The 19,652-nt window shown below is 40.9% G+C and overlaps 1 protein-coding gene across 1 annotated transcript; it reads right to left on the bottom strand.

Annotated features, from left to right (window-relative positions):
* Positions 1 to 11: 11 nt before the first annotated feature.
* Positions 12 to 19,046, bottom strand: sfmbt1 (Scm like with four mbt domains 1). Its single transcript, XM_073467467.1, has 21 exons — positions 18,956 to 19,046; positions 13,276 to 13,333; positions 13,078 to 13,172; positions 12,440 to 12,683; positions 11,279 to 11,367; positions 10,224 to 10,476; positions 8,980 to 9,077; positions 8,737 to 8,838; positions 8,253 to 8,406; positions 8,024 to 8,106; positions 7,079 to 7,205; positions 6,411 to 6,524; positions 6,216 to 6,258; positions 6,060 to 6,121; positions 5,798 to 5,937; positions 5,011 to 5,120; positions 4,422 to 4,597; positions 3,528 to 3,706; positions 3,178 to 3,402; positions 1,944 to 2,072; positions 12 to 1,790 (listed from the first exon to the last, which is right to left on the bottom strand). The coding sequence occupies exons 2-21, from the start codon at positions 13,298 to 13,300 to the stop codon at positions 1,650 to 1,652; spliced, it is 2,589 nt and encodes an 862-aa protein (XP_073323568.1). The 5' UTR covers positions 13,301 to 13,333; positions 18,956 to 19,046; the 3' UTR covers positions 12 to 1,649.
* Between the last annotated feature and the right edge of the window lie 606 nt (positions 19,047 to 19,652).

Raw genomic sequence — 19,652 nt, 5'->3', positions numbered from 1 at the left:
CAAGAGCCGTCTAGAATCGTTGTTTAGTTTTAATTGCAGTCTCCTCATTAAATAACAGTTATATCTTGAAACATGAGAAAAAGCTGTTCCATTGCTTCGAATACAGCGAAAAATACAAGCAAGTGAGGGAACAAAGAACCCACAGAGGTTTTACTCGCACAAAATGAAGCACATTACAGTAAATCACACTACAGGACCAAGTAAAAGAGGAAAACAATGATTTACAAAAGCCTTTTAAGAATTTCTTAATTCAAAACTGCCCATTTATCAAGTCAGTTGTTAAAAATAATTACTATTCAATGATAAGACATGGCTCAAATAATCATGTGAATTTGTTTAAACCATACACCTCATGAGAAATTGTAGGCCTATTCTGTGCAAATATACTGTATATTTAGGGCATTTACACATTGCTTATGCAGAAAGTCAGTTGCTCAATAGATTTTTTTTTTCACCCTGTTGCACTAGAAGGTATTTGACTATATACACTATATACAAACATGCACTGTCATATTTTGTTACCACAATACAGTACATAGTTTTGCTTGTGCTTGCATTACAGAATCCTTTCACTGTAAACTGAACAATGAAAAGAGATGAGATGAAAACCCCTCCCCTTTACATATGACGTTGAATAGATTGTATCGTAATTCAGCTGGATAGCGTTAGCAAATGGTGTTAGCACAGTATCTGGTGTGTACACTAAAATCAAATTCCTTGTCTTTCAAACAATTGTTTTTATCTTTACTGAACCAATGTGCCAAGTTATCTCGCTGAGAATTTGAAGAGACCATAAGACAAAGGTTCCAGGTCTAAATCAGTCCCTGCTCCAAGAAACAGCTGTATTGTGAAAACCAATGTTTGTTTTTAAGTGCTTCAGTTTAAGTGGGCAGTCATGTGTACCCTCATCCACACCAAAAATGTTGGACATCTTTTCAGTTAAATCTGACTTCAGTGTGAAATCACCAGATCAGGACACAAGGCCACCTCATTTCTTAACTCCAGCAAGCTGACAACAGATGTAGACTAGTAGACTCCAAATATTCTCATATGACAAGTAAAAGCTATGATTCAGTGGTGCTCCCTTTTAGGGACAGCAAGAGAGGCTGGAAATCATGAATGGACACAACAGACCAATGGAGTAATAACACAGGTGCTCATTCACTCTTCCTCATGAAGAAAGAGGAAATAAGAGTCTGAGGCACTCTGAAGACACAAATAAGTTAAAAGCCTTTATTAAAACATGGCTAGAACCCAAACTGTTTCAATGTAAAAGCAAGACCGTGATGATGGCTTGCATTTTTATATTTTTTCTCCCCTGAAAAACATGCTGGAATTAATAAAGGCTTTTACACTTATTTATGGGATTAAAGTGCCTTGAAACCTTTCGTTTTTCAGTCCTCGTCTGTGCCTTCCTAAAAAGCACCTGAACTATTTTGGACCTTTTGTAGCTCTTCTTTGTCCTTTTTTCAATTTTCAGAAAATGTTTCTTATGTCCATCTTATGTCCATACTCGTCTTACACAACATGGTATATGCAGGATTCTAAAGGATATCCAGTGTAAGAAAAGTCAGAATGGGAAAATACAGTGTTTTTCACAGGATTAATACACAGAACAGGATGTAGTCATGTCCATCGTTCCCCGTCAACTACGTGGCAAACTGTTGGTAAAACGCCAGCTTGACCCTCTCAATGTGGTGGCATAGCTTAATGGCTGGTCCCAGCTTCAGGTCCATACACTCTTGCACTGTTGGGAGGTTCAGCAGCAGCAGCGCCTGTCCGTCAATCTCCTATAAAAACATAACATTCATATGAGATGCATTTTCTAAAATTGGTTTTGGCTGAACTATCTGTGAAAGTGATGTTTTGTATTTGTGACCGTGGATACAAGACAAGCTTATAATGCACTTATTGCAGTAGAGTTAAGCCTGAGCTTTTCTTACCTGATCCAGGAAAATCCTTGCAAGAGGTGCACAGTCAGTGGTCCTGATGAATCGAACCACATCCGTAACGCTCCACTCCAGCGGGCTGGTGTCCAAACACAACTTCTGAGGAGGCTCAGTCTTTGAGGTCTGTAAACACACAGACAGAGTGAGTCAGACAGAGATCTCCTGGCTGAAGTGGAAAGTCTCACAGCTCATTTTAACCCTTATGATTGATGCTGAGAATAAAGACTATCAGACCTGAACATTTTGTAAAAGAAACACTTGTTTCTCATGAGCTGCTAAGAGCAAGTTTGGTTCACAGTGAAAACATTATTCAAAATGCTACTGAGAAGGAGGAGGTACACGAAGAAAGGATGGAAGGGGCAGAAAGGTGGGCTTGTGCAAAAGGAGATTTTTTTTTCTACAGATATCAGACACTTAAATCAAATGCTTTTTAAGACCTTTCTAAGATAGATTTTTAACTAAATTTAAGACAGGTTTTTGTTGTTATTGGAGTGAGTTGGGTAATGTTTACTACATTTTGCAAGTGCAATTATAAAGTAAAAAGACTAAAAAAAGTATTAGGCTCAAGGTAGGTTTAAAGATTTGTACCACCAGAATTGTGGATTAAATGCAGAGTAGTTTGACTTATTTTGACAAAAAGAAATTAAAAGATGGATAAATTAAAACATAAAATGACCCCATAAATTACAATTTAAGACTACTGACTTTTATAAAACTTATAAAATTGAATTTAAGACATTTTATTTGAATAGGGCCAATACACAACAAAAGTCATCTCATGATACTTTCCAAATTGAGCAGGGCCAAACCATACTCCTTGATTAATTAATTTACACAGACCCAACATTTCCCCCATGAGCAAGCACTTGGTGACAGTGGCAATAAAAAACTGCCTTTTAACGGGCAGAAACTTCGGAGCAGAACTGGACTCCACCGAATAGTGGGTGGCTATCTGCCTCGACCATGTATGTATGTTGTGAGAGTATATAGTATGTTTTCTATAATTTCATAATGTTCGTAAAATTGCATGTTCGGCGTGACACAATTTGATTGGGCCCTGGCTACTATCTGAGTTTCTCATGTGCCCCCTAGGAAAAATAATTGTCCACCCCTGCATGAGAGTATTCATTAAAAATATACTGTCTGGATATATATAATATAAATACCATAAGATAAATACTTTCAAAATGTTTCAGTATTCATTGGTCCTTTTTTTGACCTTTATTACCTTTGGTGAGGGAGGGCGGTTCTCATCATCAGAGAATGAGGGGGAGCGGGGTTTCCGGCGCCGGCGTGTGGGCCTGGGTGTCGCTGGCGGGGAGGGGGATGGCGTGGTGGGCTGAGACTTCCCAAACGATTGTTCTGAGTCATCCTGGAGATCGTCCTGCAGCTCTGAACCGGAGTCTTCACTAAGGGAGTCATCTTCATCCAGATCTTCTTCCTCTCCGCTGCCCTGGGAGCCAAAGATGAGGACAACAGTCCATTAGCACAGATTCACGTGAAGTGTGAGGAGGAATAAAAGTTAACACAGTGATAAATCCTTTCATAAAATGCATAATGAAGACAACGTGTGGGTACCTGTGGAGACCCAGCAGGGGTGTTGTCCACTGAAGCTGACGAGCGTCTCTTCTTATGGACAAAGAGCTGCTTCCTCCTCTTCCTCCTTCTTCCTCTTCTCTTCACTCCCCCCTCCAGGTTGGTGTGGCCGCCAGGTGGACGGCCAACACGTTTGCTCTTCTTCTTTCCATAGTAATATGCTGTTGACAAGACAGCAGGCTTATTGTGTAATGTTGCATTTGACACATCGGAAAGATTTTATTACATCATAGAGACGGAAATAAATCATTCAGAAATACTTGTATTTCCTAATGATATTTATTCTCCACAGTAATAGCATGTCTGTGATAGATATGTACTGTCTGGAGTGATATGAAAGCAGAAGAGACCAAAGAGAATGTGTAATCATCTGTCTGTTGCTATCAAATTGCATCAGTTTCTTTACCCCAACACTGCAGTGCAGCAGCAAGTAAACATATCAACAAATCAGTGACTTTGGTTCATTCAGTAGCAGATGAAAGAAGCCAATTCTGACACATACTTTCAGCAAACTGCACCTGCTCATTCAGTGCCTGTAGAAGGTTATTGCAATTTCTAAAATCACAAACTCTATCCATCTGCTTCACAGAAAGTCTGTATTCATCTGGGTTGGCATTTATGTATTCAATGATGATCTCTATTCACAAGGCACACAAATGAAAAGTGAAGGTTTCTGAAAAAAGGTGAAATGAATGACTTTGCATTGAATTAAAGTAGGTTTGAATGACAAGCAAGTAAACAGTTTTGTGAGCTCTAATAAATCCATCACAGCAATCAGAGATTATGTTCTTTGTCTTTTTTGATAAGAAAGCAGCTGACCCAGACCAGCCAATAAGTCTCGACAGTCAGCGGTCTCTACTTCTGCAAATCACCTACTGTATTTGGTCTTTGTGAGGACAGAGCAGTTCTCAGAGCAGTGGTCCAGAACCATGCGAGGTCCAAACAGGTTCGGGCAGCACTCTAGCTTGATGCAGGTTTTCCTGCAGAAGTCTGCCACACGGTCTGCAGTGCGGACTATTTCAACCGTGGCACGGTAACTCTTTCCCTTGTACCTAACATTTAAAGAAAAAGCAAGGATGAAGAGAAAATAAATCTTAAAAAAACAGACATATTTAGGTTGAAAAAACTACAGGCAAACACAAGTCAAAACATATTCAACTCCTCTCGATCACTAAAGCTTATTATTTCATGTTTGATTTTACAAAGTGGCTACGACCAGCAAAGTATCTCTTAAAAGCAACCCAGAAGCCGATGGCTAACGCGTTGCTTTAATGAAGTATCTTGGCCTGGAGCTTGTACTGTGATTCCAGTGTGCAGATATTTATTTCCACTGGTGCATTCAAGTATACTGTTAATCCAGCATGTGACCTAAAATAGGCCAGCTGTGAACACTTGTACTACTCCTGCAGGTTTTCTACAGAGCGTAGAATGACGAGCGGAGGATTTAAACAGTGTTTCCCCTCACTTGGCTTTGAGTGTCTCTCCATGGCCTTGCCAGCGGCTCTCCTGGTCCAGCTGCAGCTCTCTCAGCACACGGCTGGGCTTGTATGCCGAGTTTATCAGCAGAGTCAATACCTGGGTACAAGACAAGCATAGAATTGCAACACTTACATGTTATCCGAAGGTTGGAGAGTTGGACAGCATTTTAACGTCAACAGTCACCATACTCATTTTGGGACAAGGCTTTCAATACCATTAATGTGTGGCTGTTGAGTGGCAGTAGATTAGCACTGATTACATAATTGGTAAGGTTGCTTTGTGGTAAAAGGAGACTGCCTTACCACACAAAGTAGAGGGAGTGCTCTTCTTTTAATGCAAATGACACATGTCACATGACAGAATGAGCGAAACACTGATAGACAATGAAGTTACTGAGAAGGATGAAGGAGCACAAGTAACCTTCCTGTTTCTCTTTCTATCCATGCAACAGGACTTAAATGTTTCATTTGCTTCAAGTAAATATTCAAAGGACTTGCAACTAGTGGAACAATTAAAGGTGCAATATGCAAGAACTTTATTTTAAATCAATTTTTTTGTATATTTGTGTTCATAAAGGAAGAGTGAAATAGTAAAAGTAATGCATTTTAATAATAATTAAATGTTACAACCAAAGTTTAGCCTCATTAATTCTGCACATCAAATAAATAGCTGAACATATCACCAGCAACCTTCATGTTTGTGTTTAAGGCTTGAGGTATGCTAGTTGTTTTTTGGTTACTCACACAGTAAACAGTTGGAATAGCCCCTCTCACCTCTTTAAGCACAAGGACACAGTTTCCAGGGCCAATGAACTGAGGCAACTCTGCAATGCGTCCCTTGTTAAGGTAAGGCCCAGAGAAGCAGCGGTGGTTGAAGTAGATCTTAGGACAGCAGTATTTCCCATTCCCCTGTCCTGCACATCACACAAAATGAGACAGAAGTGATGAAACAGCCACATTCTACACAGACAGTCAGGTGATGGGACATATATCACAGTGTGGAATCCTTTAATGAGCCCTGAGACACACCACTCACCTGTCTCTGACTGGCTGCCCATCTGCTGCTTGATAGTGTCAGGTGACTTAGGTGGAGTTCGGCTGTAAAGTGATGAAAATCGAGTCAAATGTTGAATACTAACCGACCCGATCCATTCAAACCAGTCAACCTCCCCACCCTTCCTCTTATACTCACTGTTTCTCAGGCTGCACCACAGCAATCTTCCTCTCCTTTTCAACTGAAAAAAAAAAGGAAAGACTAATGTGTTCGCAGTCACACTATTACATTATGCCGCTAATGCTGAAACCGACTGCATTATTGTTTGTTACAGCATTAGTAACAGTCTTGTTAAGGCAGATGAGAGTCTACTGTGGTGACTCATGCTCATACCTGAGGGTTTGATGGGGTAGACGAGTGGATAGCCATTTGTCTCACACCAGCTGACAGGGAAAATGTCTAGCGAGTCCACATGAACAATCAGCTCTGGCATGGGCTGCTTCAGTCCTACACACACACATACACATACATACACACACAGGCTATTAGCTATTAGAAAATCACTTAGAATTGTGGATGCCAAATTTAGCTAGAGCAAATTGAAGTCACAGATTCCCCTCGTTATACCATTATATTATGTTGTATTTAAAAGAAATGTAACTTTGGTTAGAGCTATAACTCAAATCCAACATATTTCGCACAACCGTAAATCTTACCTACTTCATCTACTTGTTTAAATTGTACACATTTTGTGCATACTCTTACTTTTTATAATAAATGAAAACATTGTGTCTGCAGAATACAGACATCCAAATGTACATAAAGGCCCCCGAAAACGTATTGTTTAAACAGCTTCTTACTAGCAACACTAGTTTCTGCCTCCGTATAATCTCCAAAGCAGTGATCTTGTGTAAAAAACTGATGTAAAATAAACGTTACCATGTCCTCTCGAAAAAAACAGAAGCTCTACATGACATAGCTGTTAATGGGCTGCGGGACTGCACAGAATTTTTTTTAATTTACCTCTCAAATAAACACATTCTTTCAGTAGCCTATCTCACCTTCCAGGCTGAGCCAAACGTACTGCCCTTTGACCCTGGTGACAGTCGCCACGTGAATGTTCTCAGGTGACAGGGGGTTGACGGCCTCCAGTTTCATGGCTTCTTTGAAGCTGTGGTCACTCTGCTCCTGGCAGGTAAACAAAGAGGGAAAAAAACTCATGTGAGAGCTATTTCAAAGCAAAGGATGGTTGTGTTTTTTGTGATTTTTTGTCCATTATGAAAACCCATATATACACATTATAAATAAATACAGGCATGAAAAGTCACAGTGAGCCACCTCATCAAACTGGTTTCATAACTGGCACTCAATTATGCCGTCTGTCAAAGGGGTAAAATCTCATTACCCACATTCTGTCAAATGACATGTTACAATAAAAACATTTCTGATTGTATGGGTGGCAGAATATAAAATCTACAAAATTATTTTAAAATAACAGCTACAAGAGTGCAAACAGAATTAACATATGCTCACATGCATGTTGTGGAGAAACTATGTGTTGATCCGTTTAACCTCTCTTAGCATTGATCCGTTTAACCTCTCTTCCTGCATCAAACCCATCCATGTGACAAGCCATTTACACAAGAGATGGCCATGAGATACAGAAGGTATTACATTTTACAGGCTGCTATAGTACAAATCTTTCAGAGGAATACTGTCTAATTTATCTCCTGTCTATGCCATGAAATTAAACATAAACTGAACCTATATACAGTTAAGAGTTTATTTTACCTCAGTAAAAAAATTCTCTTCAGTAGCCTCAATTGCTTCTTGGTTAATGCAACCCAAGTAATAGGAAGGAGGCTTTAGATCTGACAGCTTGCTAATTGTAATTTCACTGAACGACCATGTATTTTTATCAAGTCACTGGACATGAGACAGCCCTTTACACTGAAGCCTGACCAGTGTGAACTTGGTGTGAAAGGGTAAAACAGAGGTCGACTTACAGTTGGGAAGGAATGCTGAGGAGCTGCCTCGGCCTCGCACTGTTTCAGGTAATCTGCCCAATCAAAATCTGGACCCTGGTATCCTGTGGGTGATTAAATGAAGACATAGTGGACAGAAAGAGAGAAGCAAAGCATGAGTGATCTAATGACTGCCATTCCTTAAGTTCTGATATCACTGATAACTGATAAAGTAAGTAGCTATGAAGAGACAAGGTTTGACAGAACAGACCTGGTGGGGGGCTGAGAGCGAGCCCATTTTTGAGGCTCCACTGAGTAGGGAAGATTCCTGGACTGTCCCTGTGACACAGAAAGGATCTTCCAGCACCCTCCGACTCCTCGATGAGGTTGTCCATCGTCACCAGGAAGTACTGCTCACTGAACACCTGAAGACAAGAGGAGGTCATTTTAGGAAATTAACAGACGCTCTAAGTTGACAGCTGTACAGTTTTAACCATCCATTTTGTTTCACCGAGTCACACTAATGTAAAGATGATCAGTTAGACTGTGCCATTAAACAGCAAAGATAAGAGCTGAAAAGGATATAGTTTCAGCTATGTTTGTGTCCTTTCAAGACTCAGAGGAGATATTTTTTTTCACTAAAGAATGATCTAAATAAAGACAGTGTGGTAATGAACATAAACAAGTCCAATAAACAGCAAAGGAGAGAAATACTGCAGCACAGGAGAGATAGATTTGATAGGAAAGTCTGTTACCTTGGTGACAGTTGCAGGCCTGATGGAAATAGGAGCAGCAGGGTCAACAGCCTCCAGTTTCATTCCTTCCTTGAAACAATGAGCAGCGATGGCAGGCTGATCCTGAGACACACAGCAAACACACCGAGTCATTTCAAAGGCTCAGCTCTTAGAATTTTTTTGAATGTAACAAGTCTGTCTCCATTACAGAATGATCAAATAGAGCGGATAAACTGTGAGAAATAAGAGCACGGCTGGCAGTACCTTACTGTACTCTGCAGTCAGAGCTTCATCCTGAGGCAGGTCGCTGATGCGCTGTCTCACCTCCTCCCACTCTTCCTCTGTCCGCAGGGCCAACAGGTCTGCAACAAACACACGCAAATCAGAAGAGCCAAACCTGACTTACTGATGACTGCTGTATAATCTGATTACCAAGACATTTTAATGAAAATAACAAATGTACATGTGATTTAATTTTACTTTTTGCTCTCTCTTATTGGAATAACTAAACCTAGACGCCTGGACTTGGCAAACCACAGTGTGTGTGTCAGTTTATTTTTTGGTCTGCACCTCAGAATAGGTCACCACAATTAATTAAACAAGCAAATAAAAAAAAAAGTTCTCCTAATCAATTCTGTAACCACAAAACACATTAACTACTACTTATCAGAGGGCGCTAGGTTCCAGACTGCCTTAAAAACAAGATGATGTGCAGAATTAATGAGGCTGAACTTTGGTTGTTACCTTTCATTACTTGCAAAAAAACCCCATTACTTTTATTACTTCCCCCTTGCAAAAATACAAGTAACATAAAAGGCTGTGATAATGATCATTTAAATGCTACACCACCGCTCACTTTGTTTGGTTATTAACTTGCAAAAGCACAGTATCAAGGTACATAACACCCTGACATACACACGCACAATTTTTACAGATATAAGCCTGGCATTAAATATCAATAAGCCTTTTCCCTCTAGCACTACCACAAGGTAGATCAGTTTCGTCAGGAGAGAGATTTAGCCTCCAGTGCTTCTTACATCTTGCATATTAACAAACTTTATTCACTTGAAGGGCACCAGCAAATGGCCCTGAAAAAAACAATGATCTGTCTAATCCTGCATGGAAATCAATTTCGAGGTTGAGTGGGATACCATCACACTTTGAATATTGGTTGCTCGTGTGCCATCACTAAGAACATGTCAAAGTATTGGAAAATACTAATATAACTCACACATTGTGTCAAAAATGAAGAAAAATGGCAGCTCCCATTGAGCAAATAGGAGCGAGCATTAGATATGATTTATATTATTATATATTGGAATAATTAGTAATAAAATATAAAGTTGGAAATGCATCTATGAATGCCCTGTGTTAATTCTTCATGTGTCCTCCCATCAGAAACTATTACTCATGCATGCTTTGGCAGTAAACCTCAAGATCTAGACATCATCTTCCCTTTCTTCCTTGTTTCTAAATATAAAAACCTGACCCTTGCCAGTAGCACTGACCTGACGGAGGCCTGAGGGTGCATCCATGCTCTTTGGCCCAGCCGGGTGGGTGGAGGCGTGGGTGGAGGTAAAAGAGCCAGAGGATTGTGGGTGTGTCTGGCAGGCCCTCAGTGCCTACCAGGCGCAGCTTCAGCCTTCCTCCGACATTCTCCTCCACCTCGGCGGCCCAGGCCAGCCCCGGGTCATTATTGTCCTGGAGCTCCACGTAGCAGCCCGCACACAGGAGCTCCACAGGGTCTCTTCCACGCTGGGGCTGCGGGGGAAGGTGGGTGAGGGGTGGTGAGTTGTGAAGCTAATAGCACACACACTTACACAAACACAAACGAACACACGCCTAGGCAAGGAGAGGAATTTGTAACTGGGAGAGAATGCAGTGCATGACTAAGTGGCAGAACTGAAGCACAGTCACTGAAAGCTAACTGATGGCTCCAAAGAATTTCACAGGCTGCTCCTACAGCCAATTTGGTTTCAGCAGCGCAGCCGTTAACAACAGCTCAGAGCCTTGTGTATGGTAGACTCGGGACTTCACGCTGGGTACGCAAGCCCTCCTTAATAGATATAAAAATCATATTTAGTTCAAGTTTGTGTTTATTCCAATGGACATTTTAGGTGAGTCTTTTTGCCATTTCAAAACATACACACCAAGCATTTGGAGATTTTAATCTTCACTAAGACAATATATACACGTAGAAAACAGTAAAACAAAACATGACAGATGTACAGCATGTGTGTGTGTGATTGTGTCAACACTGCAGAGTTACTGTTGACGATTCTGATCACCTGAGGGTAAAAACTGTCAACTTGTTGCCGACAATGTGAGTTGTATTTACCGAATATGCCTCACTACCTGAGCAGTAGCAGGGGAAGTCTGACTTTTATCATGACAACCTCAACAGTTTTATTTACTGCATTATATGTCTTTAAAGTTGTCAAATGAATCAAATCAGGAATGATAGAGTAGACTGTTCTTGGCACAGACAGACAGAGAGAAAGCTTACGCCCCTCCCTGGGTGTGAGAAGTTTCTAAGGACAGCTGCTCTGTTCTCCTGCCTTACCAATTCCAGCAGATTGGCAGGCGCGCTGCACTCCTCAGCCAAGGCCTTTTCCAGAAGAGCCTCCCAGTCCTGGTGCTTCTCACGCACACCTGAGTTGAATCATACACACACACATACAGTGTTTATTTTATTAACTGAACAACCAGGTGGGCCTCAGGATCACACATGCACTGCTCTGCCTGGCCTCTGTTCATCACCCTTAATCACAGTGATAAAATAAGAATAACTACTGGAATTTATAGAAAGCTAACAGATTATTACATCTAATGACTTTCATGCTTTATTTCAATTTCCCTAGTATTTGATTTCACAATATTTCTTTGTTTTAACACATATACTGTACATATCTAGGTGTCAAGTGCTAATTAAGCAAAAATAAACAGAATAAAACCAGAGAAATTGCTCCCGGACTTTGAGTCAAAAACTGTGAGGCTCTTGTCTATTTCCTAGAACTATTTCTAATACAACTAGAACAGCAGAAGGGTAACACAAGTGTTTTATCTGGGACTACAGTGGCACCAGTGTATCAAGAGAACAGATATATTCATTACTCCTTGCTACGCTGAACAAAAGTGCAATTACTTAGTTGAGTTCCACTTTTGAATAGAATTTTGAGAACAAGTACACGATACAAAAAATTGAGCCATCTCCACTGCACAGCCTGTCAGTCTATGGATGCACAGAGAGAAAGTAAAAGAGAAATCCTCAAGTGGAAGAAACATCTGGAATTCTTCATCAAAACTGAGTGGGAATTTCATTTACAAAATAAAATTATTCATATTTGGCATCAGGTCAATATGGCTGAAGTTTGTTGACTCTCTGCACATCAGCCATGTTTTATATAATAACTATCCAGGAAAAACAGGCACCATGCAACTTTTCTAGCATACATAGGTGAATTACAACATTCACTACACCTCTCACAGCTTAACAAAACAAAAACAAAAACCCAAACAAACAAAAATAAACAAAAACACAAAACTACAAACAAACAAAAATATGAAACCTCAAACAAACAAAACCAAAAAACCCAAACAAACAAAAATGAAGAAACAACATCAAAAAACCCAAAACATACAACCCCAAACAAACAAAAAACAAAAGACAAAAAACCCCAAACAAACAAAAAACAACAACATTCCAGCACCAGCCACTCCTCACCCTCAGGGGCCCTCATGGTCTTCCCATGCTGCTGGCTCCAGCCCAGTGGGTGGAGATCCGCCGTCATGATGTCACACCAGAAGTCGGCACGACGGTCGTCCTGGTATCCCTCGTAGCGTAGCAGCAGCAGCTGGCCACATGTGGTGATGATATTGGCCACCCAGTAAGGACTGTCAGCCTCTGAGCGCACGCACACCTCCAGCTTCATGCCTGGGGAGAGTCCTGTCTGCAGGCCCTGGTCCACCTGAGACAAAGACAGAAGAACAGAGACTTGATTGGCACAAAGAAAATATGACTTACAAAACTGCACAATGAAATTATTATTTTATGCCATTATTGGCTTATTCAAGTTAAATCTACCTGGCAGTTCCCAGCTGAATATCATGTAAAACTAAATCTATAGACGTTTTATAACTGGGGATGTTACAGTGACGTCTGCGTTTATACTTTATGACTGGATGCTTTCATAGCTGTACCCATTACTTGCGGCTTTACTAGCTGACTCATTCCATAAATTTGAGTCATGCTTTCAGATTTAATACATGGCTTGAAAGGACTTTAAACAGATGTCTAGTAATTGATAGAAATGGATTATAAACAGCTGCTGTGTGTAAGCTGTGCAGGTTGTTAGCACCCACATGTTTGAATGCGTGATGGGGCACAGACAGCGCCCCAGTCTCCTCCAGGTAGTCGTCCCAGTTGAAGTCGGAGACATCCTGAGCAGAGTCTCCATCTGGAACACACACACACACAAAATACATTTCTCCTTTCCAACCTGCTCTCCAAAACATTTGATCTTACTCATTTCATGCAGCTGTCCACAGAGTAGTTCTTACCAGACTCCAGTGACTCCTGACTCATGCTGGTGCCCCCTCAAGGCCGACACTAGGAGCTCTGAGGAGGAACAGAGGAGGAGGATTATTATCCAGCCAGAGTAAATTAACGAATGAGCGCTGGTCCAAAACACAGACGTGTCTCGCTGAGCTGCCCTCCTCAGGATGCTGTGACCATCACCCTCCCTAGATCTCATCATGAATCAATAATCTCTGAACTCGCTGTTTTCAACAACTGTTAGATGAATAAGACAGGTGATTCCTCTGTTTTGTAACAGCCCACTCAGCAGTTCACAAGCCAAACCATACCAGCCAAAAGTGACAAAAAGAGTGGGACACAGCAATCTAGACTTCCTCTAACTGCAGTATGCCAAACATGACATCTGACAGCCAACAGCTATGCAGCTGGTTAAGTAACCCAAGAAGACACCTTTGGATCAAGCTGCAGAGTCCAGAAAAACAAATTCAACAGCCTTAATTTACAAACTCCGCATCAAGGCCAAAATTCAGCTAATTTGCACTTATTTGGATGTTTTTTTCAGCCATTCTAAAATCAAGGACTCCTCAGCCTTGATAAAAGTGTTGTTCAGAAAATCCTTGGTGCTGCTATCCAAGTGCTTCTACCTGGCCCTGGACTCGATCGATTACCAAACATGTAGTGGTGAATGAAATAACAAATGAAATGCTGCATTTTTCAGCATTCATTTGGGGTGGCACAGGCTACCACCTACGTTACACACCAGATGGTACGCAATTGGGGGGAAAGATATTAAACTATGCAAATGTCATCCAGCTCCACCTCGACTTGCAAAAGTAATTTGGGCTTGTCTCTTTTATTAAAGCGTGATACCTTTTCTTGCCCTGATGTTAAGATTTCAAACAGCGCCTTGACATGAATGTGGACACACACATCAAGCTCTGACACATCAAACTGACCTTCAGCATCGTGACGAGCAGATGAAATAAGTTAATACAACAAGAGAGACGGCATGAATGAGAAAGAAGGGAGCGCCGGGCGTGACGACAGTGGAAAGATCGGTGTATGGGATGCTGCGGATAGCTGCTCTGTCACCGCAGCTGCATTCATCCGGCCTGTCAGGCCTGTCTTTGTCATGTCTGACGTCTCTATTAAAACCAGGGCCACCACCAGAAACCACCCCCTCCCGACGACCGGACTGCCACCGCGACCCCAGTGCTCCACTGGGATCAGCGCTACCTTTCACCCGCGACCCTGCCCCAGACTCCTTCTGTCTTTCTCCCCCTCCCCTCGGACACATTACATACACGCCAGAAGGCCGTATTGTCTGCGGGGGTCACACTCCAAACATAAGAGTGGAAAAAAAAGAGAGCAGTGGAGCTGCTAGATGCTGAACTTAGATATTAGATTATAAATTAATTCATGAAGGGATTTGAAGTTGATTCTGTTTTGATCTGTCTGAGTACAAACTCTTGGGACCCTCTTCCTGATTTGATTTATTCTTTAATCTTTAAAAGGATAAAGTGCTGCAACTAATGATCATGCCATTTCTACTGTTGATTAATCTGTTGATTATTTTCTTGATTAATTCATTCAAATGTTTGGTCATGTCAGAAAATTGCGAAAAATGTTGTTAGTGTTTCCCAAAGCCCAAGATGATGACCTCAAATGACTTGTTTTGCCCACAACCCAAAGATATTCAGTTTACTGTCATAGAGGAGGAAAGAAACTGAAAATATTCACTTAAGAATATTCATTTAAGAAGCTCGAAACAGAGAATTTTGACTTTTTTCTTAAAAATTACACAAACCTATGAATCACAACAAATAATTGTGGAGCTCTAATAGGATACTCCTTAGATTCCACTGAATAGTTGCTAATAGTCCTGTTGTTCTAAACATTAGGGATAGACTGATTATGGCCCTGGCCGATTATCAGAGTCGTTATTCTGCATTTTTCGGATTACCGGTGTTTATTGTGTCCCGTTGCCGATAAAATAAATTAATTCAGAAATGCGCTACTTCGGCTCTGATGCAGCATCCTTTCACCAACTGTACTCACTGCTTAATATCCTGCTCACAACACTATCTGATTGGTTTCAAGTCATAAGTGATAGCCTAGCAACATTGAATAATAGAAATCTGTAAAGTGACTTGTAACTAATGGTATCAAATTAACGTAGCGGAGAGGAAGTATAAAGTAGCAGAAAATGGAAATACTGACGTAAAGTACCTCAAAATTGTACTTAACTACAGTACTTGAGTAAATTGTAGTTAGTTACATTTCTTCACTGGTTATTCTAAATTATGACAACAAGATTTTTTATTTTCACTGCAAATCGGTTCCAAATAACAGTTATAGGTCTCCTCGATTACTAATAATCGGTATGGGCCCTGAAAACATCAAATTGGTCGATCTCTACTTAACACATTAACTACAACAAATACTACTTAAAATCACACAGTACCAATGAGACAGGACAATGGAATAATAGCCAAACGACTCTACACATGAAACAACAAAATACAGACTCTATAATATAAACAAAAAACATTTTTGATGCAACTTACCCAGAATGACCCTGAATCAGTCTTTAACAAAAGAACGTCTGTACGCCACCGCTAAAAGGTATATTGATCTCTTCTGAGAGCTATCATTCACAATTTCTAAAGACAAGTTTTTATTCTATGACTTGTTCGACTGCCTGTATGTTTGTACAACACCTTACTTCATTGAACAGCACGGCCTCTGCTCGTACAGCCAGACAGGAAGAAATGCAACTTCCCCTGTTTCACACACAGCCAGTGGTCTGTGTGGACCACAGCTAGCAGCAGTCTGCCTGAATCTTTCTGCACCACCCGAGACTCTGACTGAACCTGAAAGAGAAAGAGCACGCACACACATCCACGCAAACACACACACACACACACCCACGCAAACACACACACACACAAACAAACAAGCACTCACACACAACCGAGAACCACCCTACATCCTCTTTACAAACGCTTACTGAATCATATTCTGATCAGCACTTAGCACAAGATTGAGTATTTCTAAACAGGCCTTCCTGAACCTCTGGTCCCTGGGCGGGAAATGAAATCTGACAAGTCCACATTCACACACAGTACAGCTTCTCCAGGAAATAAAATCAAATCCAACTTTCAATAAAACGCAACTGAAACACTTCCCCAAACACTATTTAATGGTGTCTGCCGATTACCAGTAGATGACATTTCATTATAAGCCTTAATGTAGCAGAAAATAAGGCAATTAGTATGTTCTCCTTCCAGTGTCCATTTTCCAACATAAATAAACACATTTTCAAAAGAGCAATTATTTGCTTTTTTAAAAACTATTACTTGGATTGATTTCACACCATGTGTTACAAATCTCTGTCACGAAAAAACTTAAAGGTTAATTTCAATCAATGTACAGAGACATTTGTTCTCACTTAGTTTTGGTTTCAAAGTATCAAAAAAAAATTACATTTATAAATCCGACAACTATGTGCAATGTCCACCGAACTCCTGTTAATCAGCAGCTGTTGGTTTTTTAGTTTTCATAGGAACTATTTACTTGGTAGAAAGTGAGTGGAGTCATTGAACATCTTGTTTGACAGGAACATAATATCTGGAGAGAGATGCTGCTCTCGAATATTTCTTTCTTTTTAATCAATCCTGTGAGCACGACAAATATAATCCCATTCACCTCTTCTGTATTGGGGTGGTTTCCGAAACCTCATTGATTGATGTCTGAAGACTTGGCACCATAAAACCAAAACCATTTGGCTGATGTGTCAATAATGCAACAATTACTCAATTAATTGATTAGCCCATCGAAGAAAATTATCGCCAAATTTTTTGTAGAGCCCAACCAATACTTGGGCCGATGTCAATACTGATATTAGGAGGTCAAAAATTGGGATTGAGAAATTCTGATGTCAATATGCTGGCCGATATACACACATTTTTTGCAATGATGCCTCAAATGTGGTGATCAAACACTTGCGACAAAAATATGTAACAGAGGCAGGGAATTAGCAGTTGAACAATAAACTTTATTGACTAAAATGACATCAAGAGTACTGGGAATTTAATCATTATAAATCTGATATATCTGTGACAGGTGAGTGTCTGCAGATTACATCAGCCAACCAATAAATCGGTTTGGGCTATACTGTTCTGATAATCGATTCATCATTTCAGTCTTTTTCAAGCAGAAATGTCAAAATATTTGCTGGTTCCAGCTTAAATATAAGGATTTGCTGCTTTTCTTTGTCATTGATGACAGTAAATGAAGAGTCTTTGGGTTTTGGACAGTTGGTTGAACAGAAGAACCAAAGTGAAGATGCTCTTGGAAATTGTAACGCGTATGTTTCATATTTTCTTTGACATTTTATCGTCACTAAATGATTAAAACTGAAAATAGGTTAAAATCATTAGTAGCAGCCATAGTCAATGGCACTAAAGGTAAGTGAGAAAATAAAAGGGATTGTTTTTCCTTTCAAAGAGGCTGGTAAACAAAGTGGAGCTAGGTTTTCACTCCATGGCAACCCTAAACAATATTATGATACATTTGAGAACCAAATTACTGTGCAGCCCTGTGGAGGATCCCATCAGGTTTCTATGATGCCGTACGCTTACCAAAGCTATTTAAATAACTTTAAATCCCCAAATGTCATTTATATGGACATTATGGTCACCAACAAAGGGTTGCACTGAAGACCAAGCAACATGAGTTGGCCTGTTCTGTGGATGTCAAACTAGTTCTGTCAGCTGGCCGACCTGCCATAAAACTTAAGTCCAAACAGGGTGCTGAAAAAAAAAAACAAATCCACCTTTTCTCCACACAGCACTCGTTAATAACAACACCGTTCCATCCAGTTGCATTTTGCTGCTCGTTTCATTGCATAGCGGCACGTCAGCCGGAGCAGCGCTGCCTGCCAGCGGGTCACTCAAGTTGCACAATGGGGAAGTTGAGAGCCAGGAGGAAAATAAGATACAATAAGTCAACGTGGAATATGACAAAAAAAATGACAAGCTCCTGAGCATCCCCCTGTTCACCAGCTGGTAAAAGCAGCAGACTAAAGCGAGTATAAGCCCAAACGCTTTAGCTGTTTGTGGAGAGCTACACAGAAACACACATCGGCTGAGGTCGTGCAACCTTCATTATGTAAGACTTCGACATTATAAATATACGGAGTTATTCAAGGGCAAATCACTGGAAATTTCCACACAATCCCTGAACTGAAACTAGCTTAAGGGTTGCACTGCTTGTACGGACTAACCGCAGCATTCAAGAAACAGAGATGGGCCATTAACGCAACGGCTTTGCAGAGAGAGACTACGGCGCCGACGGTCTAACTTTCACTGTGAGGGGAACAGGACAAATACCGATTGAGAAAATTATCAAATTGCTATCTTATTAATAAACATGCGGTCCTAAATGGATAACGACCGTGTGGGACTCATTGGACACATGGTAAAATCGCCTGTGTCCGAGTCAAGTTACTGAACGTCACAGCTTGAGCAATAAGAGCAGGCTGACGAGCAATAAGGGCGCTTACACTCGACCGAACCCGACTCATCTTTTTGAGAGACGGGAAAAAAGACGAATGCGCCACCATAATGCAAAACACCGCTAGCAATTTGTAACTAACAACACAGAGTATGTGAATATTTAGTCCTAAAATTCGCCCCTTACCGCTAAGTAGTTTTTCCAAGTCGGTTTTTAGATGCCGTTCCTCTCCGCCTGCTCGCTCGCAGCAACGTGAAGCTAACGTGAGTGAAAACCGAGAGTCCCGGTTGAACGTTTCAAAATAAAATGCTCAACACAAGCGCGGGAGTTACGCCCGTCGCCCGAGCAACGGCGAGACTTTCTGCGTTGAGGATTAAATCGCGAGACTTCCGGTGTCGCCCCGGCAGCGCTGCGCTAACTTGACGCAGTTCTCGTTCACGACCTCATTCCAATATGGCACAAACGGCCACTGCGCATGTTCTGCCGCCTATATGCCTCTGAGCCCGGCTACATCACGCTGACTTCCATCTTCACACACACAATAAAATATCACACAACCCTGAATCGAGAGCAAAATCTATAACGCGTAGAAAATAAAAGGGAAAAAAGCGAAAGAGTTTTCGTTTGCGTTCACTCCTCACAAGGACACGAGGCTTAACGTGAGCAGTCCTTCAAGGGTTTTTATCCCCAGCGGAATCAACACTTAGTTATTGGCTGAGCTGGAATTAATTGCACATATGATCGACCCACTTTTGATAAGTGGGCTGTTTTTCTTGCCACAAAAAAGCAATTCGTTCTATAAAGAAGTAGCCTGTGAATTTTGTTATTGAAGATGACCTCGAGTTGCTTTATTTCCTTTGAATATCTGTTAAGTAAATAAAAA

The sequence above is a fragment of the Pagrus major genome, chromosome 6 (assembly GCF_040436345.1).
Source record: "Pagrus major chromosome 6, Pma_NU_1.0".
NCBI lineage: Eukaryota > Metazoa > Chordata > Actinopteri > Spariformes > Sparidae > Pagrus > Pagrus major.
The sequence above is the reverse complement of the archived record's forward strand: the minus strand, read 5'-3'. Positions and strand labels throughout refer to the sequence as shown.

What these genes read in the sequence shown, in the direction of transcription:
- sfmbt1 (XM_073467467.1), bottom strand. Translation starts at nt 13,300, where the DNA reads ATGAGTCAGGAGTCACTGGAGTCTG. An exon ending in GACCATGAGGGCCCCTGAGG is followed by an intron (nt 11,368 to 12,439) that starts GTGAGGAGTGGC and finishes GATTCAACTCAG; the next exon opens with GTGTGCGTGAGAAGCACCAG. An exon ending in CTCAGCATTCCTTCCCAACT is followed by an intron (nt 7,206 to 8,023) that starts GTAAGTCGACCT and finishes TTTACCTGCCAG; the next exon opens with GAGCAGAGTGACCACAGCTT.